Genomic DNA, 15673 nt, shown 5'->3' on the forward strand with positions numbered 1-15673 from the left:
TAACTGGACTGAAGAGCGATCAGACCAGAGCCTGCAAAGCAGAGCGCAATCCACCAAGAGACAGCCCATCAACACGTCTTTTCAAAAGGTGCTGCAAATAAATGTTGCTGGAGCTGCATGGGTATAACTGGTGGATGATCTACTTTAATGTACCCAGAACACTATCACTTCTAAAATCAGACGTTTCTACTGAGAGGTATTTTATTGGTTTAGTTTTTCGTTTACACTATTCAAATTTTGCTGAAGAATTTTTTGGAACCCAGAACTTAGTGCATTTCATTTTATAAAATTAGAATAATTTATATGCTTCTCTTTTCATTGAAAAAAAAAAGTATAGCCCAAACATACATGGGGGTATAAATACTTCATAGATAGCCATTTCACTTATTTTAATCTGCTTAATGGTGATTTAGACATTGATCAACCAAATAACTTTGGCAACTTGCACAAAAATATGTCCTTAAATCAAAAATGATGATAAAACTTGCTTTAATGAGGCCTTTATTACGGAGAGAACTGGAAAGAGAGAGGAGTGTAAGTGCTGAGGAGGTTATCGTGTTCCTAAACCATGCTGCTTTGCATTTGTATGTGAAATGGGTACAGCTGGTAGATGATAGGTGGTTGTCCATGAGCAATGTAGTAATTGCTGAAGTTTCTGTCACTGATATATGGAGCAGGCTGATAATAGCATGTTACATTGGCTGCATTTGGGATGATGTTTTGTTCTCCGAGTACTTTTAAAGCCAGAATTGTGATCATATTCAGAGTTTGTCTTCGTTCATGTCCCATGAGACAGACTGTGCTCTCGTTTACAACTCCACGTAGAGTCATCAAGTAGTCATACTTGCTTTTCTCTTCCCCAATGAAGTGGTTGCGCAGATATGACTCAATTTTCCTTTGCTGCTCAGCAACATCTGGAAAATCAATAAAGAACCTGGAGCACATGTAACGTTCCAGAGATTTAATTTCAGCCTCGTCTTCTGGCTTATAGTCACGAACCAGGAGATTGCTGTACTTCAGGAGGCCACCTCCTCTGATTTCCTCCGGGTTCCTTGTGGAAATCAGTTTGTATTTTAAGTGGTCCATTGCTTCGTTGAAGTCTCCATACATACTCTCGGCGATGACAGTGGGGTGAGAGTCTTCAGTCAGTTTGCAGTCTGTTGCTCTGTAAACATTTAATATGGAGTCCAGTATGATCTGGAAGGAGTCCACACTAAACTCAAACTGCCGTCTGAGCGAGTTGACGAACTTCAGTTCTACATTCTTGCCGCTGTTGTTTGACAGTGAGATGAGGCTCCAGCGATCGTGGTCGGTGGAGACTTTGACCATCTTCTGCACATAGGCATCTTTCATGGTCTGAGCAGTGATTTTTTCCTTATTAACACATTTTGGCAAGAAGTCCAATAGACAATTAAGAACTGCTTCCTTAACGACCTGGAACTCGAGCTCACTTGGAAGTTCCACCCCAAAAATGATGTCTAGGTCCTTGTAACTGGTTCCATTCTGCTTTACTAGGATGTGACTGGCTGTCGAGCCGTTCAGGCGGATATCTCTAATGTTGATTTGCTTTTCAATGAGCTGTTCCTTTACCACATGAATGATATCCTTTGGCTTTACATCCAGTGTTGGAAAATTTCCTCTGCCATGAATAGGTATGACCTCAGCTAAAACTTGATCCAGGATTTTAATCTGATCCCAGGTGAGACTACTGAATCTGTGGTCTAAGTCCTCAGTCATTGTGATGTCGGTTGGCTAACTAGGGAGAAATAGAAATGAAGAGACAAATGTTAGAACTTGCTCAAATAATAGAGAGCCTGGCATTTCACTCCGTTATAACATATATCTTCCTTCCTCAGTGCAGGGACAAAGCTGTTCATTTTACAGAGAGACAATCCCAGTTAACGGTCTGAGTCAACCACTGCACTTGTCACAGGCTTTTAATTGAATTTTAATGTACTCAGGTTTTAATCCTGCTGAGAAACCATTGTGTTATTGTATAATCCATGACTCAAAGTAAATGCAGTAAACCATATAGACTTCATTTAAAACTACTCAAAGGTTAATAACATGAAATACTTGGTGTTTATGATGAAACTCCAAATAAATTTCACTGTGAAGACACAAAAGGAGCAAAATGAGCAAATTTGTTCTTTCTGTCCTGCCTAGAAACCTCCCTCTACCTTCAGTGACCTACATACTTAAAACTACTGAAAGACCGGGAGGTTTTAAAAAGCAGGAATGATGCAACATGCTCATTGTTTACCTAGCCATATGCCTTGGATGTACTTTAGTCTCTGCGGATCGTTTATACGCACGCATCCTTTAATACCACTTGTTACAGTTTAAGGACTGGATATCCGCTAATTGTTAAGCTGCTTCCACTACAAAAATTGAGGCAAAATTTCTGAGGCAAAATCTTTCCTTTCTAAGCCATTAACCATCTTCCTACATTAATGTTCCAATGCTGCAAGTTATGGTTTGCAGAACCGGTAAGACTATAGAATACCCATGTATTCTATAAAGCTCAGGCTCTATAATTCCGCCGTTTAAAATTATATGTTGTCTTATATCATCATATTTGGCAATCAGATAGACCTGAGCATGGACAATTTATTTACATTTTACAATGAGGGGAAAAAAAGATGTAAACCCCACAATACTGGTTTTAAAATATTTCTAATTGATCATATGCAAAACTTTAATTAAATTTTTGTAATGGGAACCTGAATGCTTTATTTTTTATTTTTATTTATGTATACTGTGAATGTAATGAAGCACAATCATGCAATTATATAACTAGGTGTGATTACTGAAAGTAAAAGAAAAGAAACTATGAAAAAGAAAAACACAACTGGGCATTAGGTGTCCAAGGTGTAATGAAAGATGGAAATCTTCATCTTACTGTCTCCTGACATTACTGTCAGTGTTACAGAACAGAAATAGTTCAGAAGGCTGAAAAACTTCCAGAATCCACAGGCATGGTTTCATGCTGTGTCCCCTCTTGCCTGCTTACGCTTCCTCGGTTCTTTTGGGGTAGTCAACGCTCGGACAGTTAATCAGAAAGGTTTATTGCTGAATCCTAACGTACCATTTTTTAACACTCTCTCATAAATCGCACGATAACTCCGAGGCGGGTATTGTGATTTACTGCTAACTTCCCGATTAACCCCAGTGCTCAGCCGCTGTGCCTCAGCGTGCTGGGTGTGAAGCTGCGTTTGCTGCTCTGAGGTGAAGGAGAACATTTACGGACATAGCGGGACCTTCCTTCATCGCTCGGGAGAGCAAAACTTCTTTAGTCAATACAGTTATTTTGGGCATTTCTTTACTCTGCCGAGTCAGGTGTGGATATCCTCAACCCATGGGAAGCTGCTTGTTTAGACAGTTTATAGATGGAGGTAGAGATACTGAAAATACTTTCGAGTACTGAAAGGAATTTCTTTCTTCTGCACAAACATTATGATTTTGCTTTCTCCTTTAATGCTGCATGTGTCAGCTAAGGCTTGTTTTAAGAATATTTCTGTTGGGTTTATGCAAGTTTAGCTCAGAGAGAATTCAGGGAAAGTAAAAATAATTTCAGAATAACTGCAATAAAATATTTGTTACATCGCAAGAGTATCGCAACAGATCATTGTGTTGAAACACTACCTGAGCACCTAAAAAGAATACAAAAACAAAGATCGCTGTATTCCTTCATACTGCACACAAACAGGGTGGGAATTATACCACGGCACTAAACTTCATAATGGATTTGCCACAGAAAAACTATGCCATCCCTTGTAGGTAGATGGCTGTTTCTCAGAAGGCAGCGATGGGGACCGCTGCTCAGACGAAGCCATCTCTCCCAGCCGGGCTGAAGCAAAGCTGGAATTTGGAGGGACTGAAGAAAAGTGACTGGAGATGCGAAACTCAGGCGGTGTTCAGGTGTGATCCGGGCCGGCTCAGTGAGTCACCCGCCGTGTGAAAGAAGTAGTTAAGTTTCTAATTTTAGTTTTGGGAAGTTCCTGCCAACACTGCAAATGTACTACTGAAACATCGAGAAATGCTTCCACAGACAGATGGCTAAAACATATTTTTTCAGCTAAGGCTCAGGAATAAAAATAAATTAAAATCACACTGAGTAATAACACTACCAAAAAGCCTCTACTGTTGTTTCTTAATCCATAGTGATTACATATGTATATTGCCGTATATTTTCCTTCCCTCACCTTCAGATTCCACATTCTGGAATATTTTAGTAATTTCAAGTCACTTGTGAGCTGACATGGCTTGGGAATATTACGGAGCTATTTTTCACATACTTCTACTACGGTTTCAGCTCCCAAGTAAGCTAATCAAGGGCATATGTAATTTCAGGCACCTTTCTGGCCTCATTACAAAGAATGGAACTAAGCCTATGTTTGAAGTTAAACGCATGCTTTAAAAGTTGGCTAAATCAGGACCAAAGTTGGGAGTTTAACTGCCTCTGAATTGACGGTGTGAAGGTCTTGCATTCAGTCCTACAGTTCTGGCACAACCCTGTAGTCCCTGGCATTGTTTCCGTAGCACATAACTCCATATACATAGCATGCAAAAATACATACGTTTGCATACGTACTCAGAAGTACAGATTATGGTGGACCGGCTCTAACAATCTCTTAGCAAACTTATAGATGTCAGAATTGCTGTATAAGCAGTAGGTTTTGTTATGTGATTTGTCTGATATTGCAAAATTTTGAGAGAGCTTTTCAAGGTTAATGCTGTGATGTAAAAGAAAAGGCTTAGAGAAGGGAATGTTGAAATTCAATCCCCTTTTTTAGCACAGGGACCCTCTTCAAATACTTTTTGAAAATCAGAAGATGGAAGTATCCCTAAATAAGGTTAGAAATCCTTCCATTATTGCTACATGTTTTTAGTTATTTTAGATTTTATTGCAATATACTAAGATTTTAAAAAGACAAGAAAAGGTAATATCAGCAAATATCTTTTTTGTATTGAAGGGTCGTACCTCAAAATGTCATTTCTCTCAAGTGATTCTGATTCCTGGAGAATCTGGTGACACTTTGTGAGTTCAGAGCCTCAACACTGATGTCTGAAAAATGTCTTATGATAAATACTAAGAATTCTGCGCTGAAATAATGACTTCAACTTTGACAAGTAAGGACAATGTCCTAGGAAAAACAGGGATTAAGTTGTCAAGAATATTATTAATTTACAGGTAGACCTAAATAACCTTTTTTAAAAAGTTATTTGCTAATTTGCTTCCAGTTTGCAACCCAGTAGATAACCCTGCACTTTCCTAGAAGGACTTTCTCTCGTTTCTCTCTTTTTGCCATCTTTTCTGGCAACAAGAACAATTTCCTGGCAATTTTATAGTCATTAGGAACCTTATTCCTTAAAGCAGTGGCAAATTTATTTACCAAGGTGCTCAGGCTAACGTCAGGAATTATTATTAATGCAAATAAGCCTCAGTTACAATAAATCAGCATCAGCATTGAGGCTATAATGAGCCAAAGTGTTGTGTAAAACAAAAGAGGTCAAGGGATGAAGGGAAGAGAACTCACTGCACGTGACAACAGCAGCCAGACGAAGCCGAACACAAGAGAGTGCCAGGGTTGGGTCGCTTAATGGAAAGAGTCTGGAAAATCGCTTAATTCTTTGGAAACTGGTGATGTTTGCAGTGGAGGATGATCCCTGGAGGCAGCTATATCTCACTGCCCTTTTGCCAGCAGCAGTATTATGCCATTTAGGGTAACCATATATGTGAGACAGACTTTGAGAGCTCTTACTTGCTGGCACCCCCAGTCTCAGCCTTCCCTAGGTCTGCCCTGCGGCACCCTGTCAAAGAATTCAGTTTCTGTAACTTCTTCCATATGAATACCTAAAAGCATTTCACATGTTTCACATTCAGTGTCTTCCTGTCTTGAAAGTGCATATATGGGCAAGTGAAAGGCTGCATAAACACTAGCACCATGGTAGTGAAAGAAACAAATAGCCTTTGAAATTGTGTATTGAAAAGAGGGGCTTTTCTCCTCACTTCATCAGTATTTGTAACTTACTGGGACTCTCTCCTAGTGATTTTTCACAGTTTTTTGTTTATGGGATTTAAAATGTTACTATAAACTACAATGGACCCTGCATTCTGCCTGATTTAAGATCTCTGCTAGATAAAGCGATGAGGAAAAGTAGTTTTCAGGGTGTTTACTGTTACATATACTGGCTAGAGAAGCACAGAATAAGATGGATCCAACCTAGTCAAGTTTTGTGATCTGTTATCCTTATTATAAGGTTAGAAAAATATTTCCCCGATTCAAGTTCCAACTTGTCCTTGGGTGGTCATCTTCAGCTGATGAAGTGGTTGCAAAGCAAAAAAATGTTTAGTTACTGTGGGATCATTAAACCAAGTTTTGCTAATTTTTATTATTTATTTTTATATTGAAATTAGAGGCTCTAATTTTCTTCAGTGGGGTTTGGATCAAACAACTATGAGTTTGGTTTTACAATGATGCTAAAAGGTTTAGTCAACCACCTCTTAGCACTCTGCCATACATCAGCTTCATCAAAACAAACAAAAGCAGATCTGGCTTTCCATTTGAATGAAGAAAATCTGCCACACCAATGATAGCTTTCATGTGCCACACAACTTTCATAGAAACAGATACTTACAGTCTAGAGGACAGTCTCATCAAATTTAGCACATATTTTACCGATAAACTGTTTAAAATTCTCTTTTTATATATTCTATAATGTTGCCTCACTGTATTTTCAAAGGGTTTGCAACGTGCTGGCATCCTCAAGCAGGATAAATCTGAAATAGTTTTTGTGCAGCTGTGTGAGGTCCGTTCTCTTCCCTTCGCTTTTATCCGCTCCCCCATCTATTTTACAACAATTATATGGAACACTTTAATGCTCCAATTGTCTTTACATTGCTTGCACTTGAAATTGGTTGTGAAGGGACCAGATCAAGCAAAATGTGTTGTCAGCTGCCATAGTAGCCTTGCTTTTGGGGGCTACCCCAGAGATGCTCAGCATAGCTATTGCAATTCGCCCCTTAGCTCTCTGTGTTGTTTTGCTGTGTACACATTATGTGCAACACTAATGATTTCCATGATATCCTGCTAAATCTTTTTTTTAATTCAAAGGCACATTTCTCTATTAAGCTGGACATTTTAAAGTATTTTGCATGCGCACTGACTTAAGGACTGCAGCTGGCATTCACTCTGAAGGCAAAAATGTCAAATGTAGAAGGAGTTCTAGTCATAATTTAAATGCGTATGAGACAAGTAGAAGCAGTAAAGCATCTGGGGCATCCTAAATGGGGACATATTTAAACTGGCTTGACAGTGTTTTTCATGAGTTTTTTCTTTCCATTAATGTTAATGCATGCAGTAAAGATACTGTTTATTTATCCTGCTATCATGAGATAACGCATGAGTTGCCATAAGTTTTCAGTACAGTTACCATCTAGTTACCCTGAAATAACAAATAATAACTCAAGGCCATATGCTCTTCTCCTGTGAGATAAGGTTGCATGGTGTGCGAAACACACTTAAGCAAAAAGCAGTTTGCTTGGGCTGTGTCACAGAATATCATCTTCAAGGGCAGAACAAGCAAGCAGAAAAGGAGAGGCTTTATCAACAAAAATGTATCCTACCTTTCCTCCAACCCAAGGCACAGGGAAAAGCAACAGGGTCGTATACCAGCCTGCACCACCCCGCCTCCCAGATGAAAACGATTTGCAGAGCAGTACGACCCGAGGGCAGCCATACTCTCCTATAGCACAAAGCTGGGAAAAGGAACTGAGTAGCCTACACTTCTACTGGAACGTTACAGGATGCTGGCTCGAGGAGCTGGGAGTTCTCAGGAGGGACAAAATAACTAAAGAGTTTAATTTGGGCAACCAGTTTGAATAGATAATCCATGTTATGTCATCCTGGAGATTTGGGGTTTTTCAGGTGTCGGATTTTTTCATCATGACTCACAGTACACTCGTTCTTAGCTGCATGTGGATCCCCTCACAGGGCAACATTTTCAAGGCTAGATATACCATGCCTTTGTATCAGTTCCCACAACACAAGGTTCCTTCTTACACAGCCTCCAGGTTCAAACACACCAAGCCCTTGTAAATAGCAGGTACGAGGCACAGTCAGTCTTCTCGTTTGCTCTAATATACTTCAATAGCTTTAAAAAAAATAGGTATGGTATGCAATATTTGGTCTGTTTTGGACTGTGGTCACCAGTGAGAAGTCAATGCTTTAAGTAAAGATTTTTTGTACTACCGAACGCATACTACGGACTAACTCCTGAATAACGTTTCCAGAGAGAATGTCAAATCCCACAGACTTACCGTGGCAGGACAATTGGCAAGCATGTATTTCAGCGGAGTTAATAGGATGACTCACTGGATCCTTTGGTAAAAATCCGAATTGTCATCTTGTCACTGACAAAAACACGAACCTCACAGGGAAAGCTGCAGAAAAAAAAAAAAAACACAACAAAAAATAACTTTCATTTTGAGATAAATGTTAACTACCAGTCACCTGCTGTACATAATAAATCATGCATTACAACTTGGCAGTCCTGCAGTCATAACAATAGCTTTTTACGTCGGAAATGATAAGGTAAAAGCAGTGGAAAGGCACAGAAGTGCTTATAAAGACTCTGGGTTTCAGGTCATACTTAATCCTCTGCAAGGATATTAACAGACTTGATATTTTCTCTATGGGATTTTGAATAGAATCTAATATTATTAATAGACATGCAAATTAGCAGGGACATAGTGGAATCATAAAAAAACCAGAACTAATAACAAATCAGCAAAATGAAAGATTATGAATTGTGTATTGGCTTCATCTTCTTTCTAAAAATGCGTGCAGATGACAGGAAGGTCTTGTTTCCTGGCAGACTAGGTTGTTGGTTCATTTACAGCAAGCCCAGGATTCAGCCTGTTGCTGGAATTTCCATGCACTGAATGGCCCGCCGACTGGCTATGCAGGAATTACAACTATTTTTGTAAATATTTGTATGCTATCATAAAAGCAGTTTTTTATATTTCTCATTTCAAAGAGTGCTGACAGCTAGGTCGCCTTTTTTAGGCTTTCTTTCAAAGACTCCATCCTACAAAGTTCACAATGCCTACACAATGTTCCCTAACTACCCTGAGCAGGGCCCTGTCCACTGTACGATTTGATATACACGTGAATTTACTTGTTGCTGAGTTGTGTTCCACAACCTCAACCTTTATGCTGAAAGTATATATGCTTCTGAGATAACTTTGCAAGTATGACTTGAGTGTAAATATATGCATAATCTGCAAGAAAAGCTGAGGTATGGACTATATTCAATTTTATTAAGACTATTGTGGATTTTTCCCTCATGCTACAGCAGTCAGATTTTTATCACTGAATGTGCCATTTTATTGCTGCCAGAAGCCCAGTACTTGCTTTCCTCACTCTGCCCTGCTGTGCCAGGATCTGTCCGCAGCTTTCATTTGCTTTCCAGCTCATGATGGGCTGCTAATTCAATGAATGCATGTTCCCCGGCTAGCTCCCCAAATCCATACAGTGATGGCTTGTGTTTGCAGCTGGGAATTCAGGGTTAAGTCTGGCAAGGGCTGAGGTCTAGTTAGGCTGAAAGTGAGAAGCCAGTTATGTCTTCAATGGCAAGGAAAAGAAGTACTGGACTGCTTAGATAAGGGTCTCAGCATATGGAGTCTGGTCTCCTGGAGAAAAAGTCAAACAGATACATAATCAGTTACTTAAAAAAAAAAGAAAAGCATCATTTTGTCTTTTTAACAATGAACTATTGTTATTTCTTTCTGTGCGAGGGTGGAAGGTTTAATGGATATATGATATCCATTAATGGATTTATCGTCATGATAGAATAGATTAACACTAGAGTAGAATTAATGGCTTCCCCTGCTGATATTTAGGGGAAGAAGAGAGAGACCTTTATATTTTTTTGTAGAAGAACACCCATTATTATATAATATGTTCATAAAAGCAGCAGCTGAGATTGATGAAGTGCTTTGGCTGTTGGGACATTATTCTCAATGGCTGCCTCTTATTGGCTCTGTCATTATGGGAAAAAGTGCATCATTTCTTGACTCTGTACTCATAGTTTCCAGGATTTTTCTAACTGAAGGAAAAACAAAAATAAAAACGACTATGTCAACAATTACCTTGTGTCTCAAAGATAGTATTTTCCTATTCCTGAATTCAAAATGTGAATTGTGATGATATGCACCAACAAACTCTGTTCAAAGTCTTTTACCCTTGTGTCTCTGTGCATAATGAGCAAAAGGCTATAACGAGACCCAGCACGGTCTAGGACCTAACGCATGCCTCTGCCCCTTGGGTTTCCCCCTCCGACGCGCTGTGCCATGCCATGAACACTGCTGGAGAGCACGCTCCCAGTCGGTCACCGCTTTTGGGTGCCCCACTTGCAGGTCCCATCACGAGGCGTCTTGACACTCAAACCTATTGGGTCCCTGCATCTCCCATGGGCTTCAGTGAGCGTGGAGGTTGCTCGGACACCTCATCAGCGAGCCATGGCATTGCAAGGCAATTCCCCCGAGTCGGCAAGAACAAGAGCCAAGGATTTTCTCCCCTCTCCAGAGAGCTTGCCTCCCCCTTTCTGTCTGCCAGCTTCCAAGAGCAGCACATGATTGCTCTGCTTAGCTCCTCAGACTAATACCAAAACCTATTTACTCACTCGAGATACCAGTGACTCAATCTAAAGCTCACTTATCAAAAACTCTCATTATTATGACTAAACTGCAGCAAAAGCAGGAAAGGTAAAGAATGAAACAGCCCTCCTTTTCCATCTATTAACCATCTCCATAATTATCTCTCCTCTTCAAATGCCAGAGAAAGAGGGATGAGCTATGCAGTGTGCTATTACAATCCTAATTCTGGTCTGTTTTCAGGGGATAGAGGGTGTTACAAAGTCAAGAAACTCTCCAGAGGCTTCCTCCCCTCATCTACACCAAGGGACACCCGGCGAGTTACAAATGTGGCCAAATGTCCCCAAGAACCTGTCTTGTGGGATGACCTTGGTCATGAAAGCATTTGCAGTCATGTTTGTTTTGAGAGGGTTCCAACACCACACGTACGGTAAATTGAATGGATTTCTTTTTTTTTTTACTGATCATACCAAAAAATGCTGTGCTTTGCTGGAAGCTGCATTTAGTTCATTCAATCAATGCAATCCTTGTTGTTTGGGTTTTTTTTCTTCTGAATCAGTACTGAGCCATTGAAGTATTGAGGGTGGATTTTGATAGTACATACAGTAGTACAATGGATTTGGAGAGTTTTCCTTGGGGTGAGCTGGAAAGCCGAAGACAAATGCACTCATGTTCCATAAAGCCCTCTCCGCGTTCACTCCTGCTCTGCTCTGCATATTTTATAAAAGCATTTGCTATTAAGCAATTATCCTGTTTCACTCCAGAAGTATTTTCCTTTTATGGCGGAAGACATGAACTCTAGGCTCCTGGCTGGTTTGTTAAGCAGTCTAGGCTCCCTCTGAATAAAGGCTCTTGGTGACTGCTACAGCAAGTGGCGAGTTTAAATTGAGTTGGAAAAAACTTCTGGACCGGGAAGAAAAGATCCTGGACCAGGCTTGGCTGGCACCCTCCACAGAAACGTGTCTCACCGAACAGATAACACAGCAAACCGGGGTCCTCTTCAAAGGTTACTCTATCTTCCACTGTTTGCTTATGTTACTGTTTGTGTTTACAATGTTAACATGTAATTCATATTTTTATGAATTATTTTTCATACTTATATTAGAAAGTTAATCTCTGACTACACAATACAGTAGTGGGGTTTCCTTTTAATGCTATTTTCCCAGTTTTATGAGTTACACTGTAAAAGTGAGGGAAAATATTTATTACTTTCAAAATACTTTCTGTACAAGAGTTTATTCTTAATTCCGCATCAGTAAGAGCTAGGATTCCCCCTGAAAATAGATTTTTGATAACTGAAATGTTTTCTAGAGTTCTGTGATAAAGTAAAAAACTGCATAACTCCACTCAAACTACATCAGGAAAAAGGATTATGGCTGCAGCACCAGGACCAGGGTGCTGCTACTCCTTTGTGGTGAAGGCAGTATGCAATGTCTCTGTGGACATTATCACTAAAAAGCAGAGAAGATAAAGCAATGATAAACCAAAGAAAAAGGCTAAGCCCCTGCAGCAAAGACATGTATTCATGACTTTTCCATCACTATCAATAATGCATAATAACCATCACTACAAACAACCAGTTTTTGAGAAAGACTGAGTCAAACTTTCTCTCACCAAATGTGAAAAAACATTCAACATGACATTGGATGTCAAGAAGACAGGACCTGCTAGATAAGCAAAGATCCAGCAGAAAGGGTAATGGAGAAGAAAATCAGCTGATGTTGACATAAATTGACATCTGCTGTACCAATTTGTAGTGTTTTATGGAGGAAAACTGTTCTTTTATTAACATGTACTGAAAGAAACAGTTTTTAGGGCCACAAAAATATCTTGGCTAGAAAACACCTGAAATGATGCTTTATCTGTGAGCAATTCTGCAACATGAAGAAACCATGTTCAATATTATGCCCAAATTTTACAGCTATCTATGTTCTCCCTTTACATACTGCACTCTAATTCTGCATGGCAGTGGACAATAGGTATGTTGCTGATTCCCTGTGGTATCTTAGATTCTGTACTGATGCTCTGAATAATTATTTTTGCATGAAGATTGTGGTGGCAAGGGGGAAAAGCCAGACTGTTAACTTTCAAAAGGTTTCTTTTTTTTAATGTTTGAAGCCCAATGACGTAAATTCAGTTCTCACACCAGAAATTGCTCTGGTGTAAATGAAAGCAGAACCAGCCAAGTATGCCCGGTATGGCTGGGCATCTAACTTCAGTAAGATAAATTCTGAGCTCGCTTCCAGTCTGTGTGGACGATCCCTCACTCCACGTTACCTATAGTTTGATGGTGAAATTTGACCTGGAGTTTGCCTGCAAATCTTGTAATTGTTTGTTGAGCTTCATCCATTAAAACCAGTGGGAGTTAAACATAGACATGTAAGACATATAGATGTCTTAAATCCATAAGGCAAATTCTTTCCCCATATGCAGATGACTGTCAGGCTACTGGGAACTCAGAAAACACTGCCAATAACCTCAGGGTGACCCACCAAGGGCTGCTCAACATGAATGAAAGAGGCAAAGCAGAGCAGAAGGTGCCAACATTTTCACCCCAAGCACTGATGGCACAGACCAAACCCGTCCTGGGGGCAAGGAGCCCTGATTCACACCCAGGAGTCCCTGATCATCAGAGCTCAGAACTAGGAAGGCCATGAAAGCAATCCGGATTATTCTGAAAATGTGAGTAGAATTTCATTCCTTCAAGCAGTGTTGTTTAATGAATGAATTTCCACTGCCAGCCTAAATGCTGCTTAATTTACTCTCCAGAATAACTCAATCTCAATGTGATTTCAATGTGATCTTTCAAGGAATGTGGTCCACTTATTTCTCCCTGATTTACAATGGATTCATAAATTATCGGACTCTACTGTGTCAGCAGTTACTTCTGAACTTGAGCAGGAGCTGTTGATACGCTCTCCAGGGCAGGAATTTAAGTTCAGGCCTTTGCTCGCAAGGGTCGACATTAGACATCTCTCTCTCTGGCAGCTGAATCATTACAGAGCACATAGTCCTTCCTACAGTGCTGTATGTCTGATGCCTAATGAGGCAACAAAACTAAATTTACTGTAAAGTTATGCCTCTAATGCATAGCTGAGCAGGAACGGTGTGCAAGCAACTCTACCACGAGGTCAAAGGTGTGCAGCAACTGCAAATTAAAGGAATTATTACTGTTCTCTCTAAACTAAGCTGTGGGAATGCAAGAGGGCTAAGATATACAGGAGTAGAAGGTATAATCCAGACTCTGCTGTTCTCCCCTCCGCACATCAAGCCCTTATTCCTCGCTCCTGGATGCTGCAGCCACAGCACACAGGAGGATGAAAGGACAAGGGTCTCGTTTTTACATTTCTGAATGGGACATACACAAGTCACATCTGACTTGAGTTTAAGGAGAACACATAAGGCGTGGGAGAGTCCCTGGTCTCGATTCACTTTCATTTATTATTCATTTCCTGGCCTTTAACAGTGATCCACATCGTTATTCATACCTACCTAGTTGCTTTTTATGGGAGCCATAACAAACTATTATTGCTAAAGCAGTACGCGGAAGACAAGGTGTACGCCGGTGTAGTCAGCTGTGCTCTTTTTGACAGAATAATAAATATGGTTGAGGATTTGCAGTGGCTTAACAGATGTAGCAAAGAGACACGCCTGTGGATGTGAGCACAGGAGGGTGATTTCCCAGCTCGGGAATACCCAGAATACTTGCCCCAAGTTGCTGGAAACCAGTTTTGCTTTGTGCACAGGCACACTTACTTGAAGAGCACTTCCAAATAGTTCAGGGCAGAGAATCCCAGCTCGCTGCCTGACCCCCACCTCTGGGCTCTGACCTCCCCAGGGAACACGGGTGGCCCTTTCTGAACACCTAGAAAAGGCCTAAAATACCAGGGCTACTTTATGCCACCTAGATCAGATGATAGAGCTTCCAGCATCTAATCGGACAGCAAGTAGTGAGCACCACACTTCTACTACTACTACTACTAATTCGGTGAGGCAGGTCTTGCCCAAAATTCACGAAGTTTTTAGGATTCGTGCAAACGAACGCCCGTAGTAAGTCAGCTTGAGTGCAACGAAAACCACCCCCCCGCCCCAAAGCACCGGCAGTTTGCCAAACTGCTCTTTTTGTAAGTTGATAAAAGTTGTTATGGAGAACGCCTTACCAAGAGAGGCAAAGGCCAAACCCGAGGCACCCTTCCAGGTTTTGCAAAGTTTTGTAACTGAGACCAGCCGCTTCCAGCCGATCCGGAACGGCCCGATCGGTAAAGCACCCGTTTCGTACCGCGGAATCCTTCAAAATTCCCAGGCCCTCGGGGAGGGGCCGCTCCGGCAGATCCCCGCCGAGCCCCGGCAGCGCTGACGGCCCAGCGACCCGCCCGCCCTGCCCGCGGCGCTTCGCCCGCCGCGCCGCCGACCCTCCGCCCGACCCGCGCCCCGGGCACCACCGAGGGGCTCGCCAGCCGCGGCACGCAGGGCCCCCACCCCACCACCACCGCCCCCGGGGGGGGGACCCGCGGGCCCTCGGGGCGGCTGCGCGGGTGAACGGACGACGGGGACTCACCGCGCAGGCGACCGCTCGCCGCCGCCGCCGCCGCAGGCCGCGCCGCCGCCGCTGCTGTCCGCGGCCGCCCTGGTGCTGAAGCGGCCCGCCCCTCCCGCCCGCCCCCGCCGGCCCTTGTAGCGTAAACCGGTGGCCATGGCAACGCGCGTCAGCCGGCCTGAGGTGGGGCCGCCGCCGCTCCCGCCCGCCGCCTCACGGGGGAGGCCGCGCGCCGCCGCCTCAGGCCGTGGTCACTCCCTCTCTGCTCCCTGAAGGCCTCCCCCGGCACTGAGGGCCGTTGGTGCGGGTGCCGAAGCCCCGCGTGGGTGAGGAAGGCCCGAGACACAAGCCTTGCACCAGAGAAGCGGGGCCGTTGAAGTTAACGGATTCCCGTGGGTGTCTCTGCACGTAAGGGGTGCCATCGACTTTACGACTGGCCTTTCCCTAGGGCAACCAGGCAGGATGCAGACCCCTGA

At 42.2% G+C, this 15673-nt stretch overlaps 1 protein-coding gene across 1 annotated transcript; it reads right to left on the minus strand.

Annotated features, from left to right (window-relative positions):
- Positions 1-561: 561 nt before the first annotated feature.
- On the minus strand, positions 562-1746 carry TENT5D (terminal nucleotidyltransferase 5D; the record flags this gene model as incomplete). The annotated part of the gene is made up of 1 exon (XM_082004359.1): positions 562-1746. Exon 1 carries the CDS (start codon positions 1735-1737, stop codon positions 562-564), a length of 1176 nt encoding a protein of 391 aa, XP_081860485.1. The 5' UTR covers positions 1738-1746.
- Between the last annotated feature and the right edge of the window lie 13927 nt (positions 1747-15673).

The sequence above is a fragment of the Phaethon aethereus genome (assembly GCF_964289735.1).
Source record: "Phaethon aethereus genome assembly, chromosome: 10".
NCBI lineage: Eukaryota > Metazoa > Chordata > Aves > Phaethontiformes > Phaethontidae > Phaethon > Phaethon aethereus.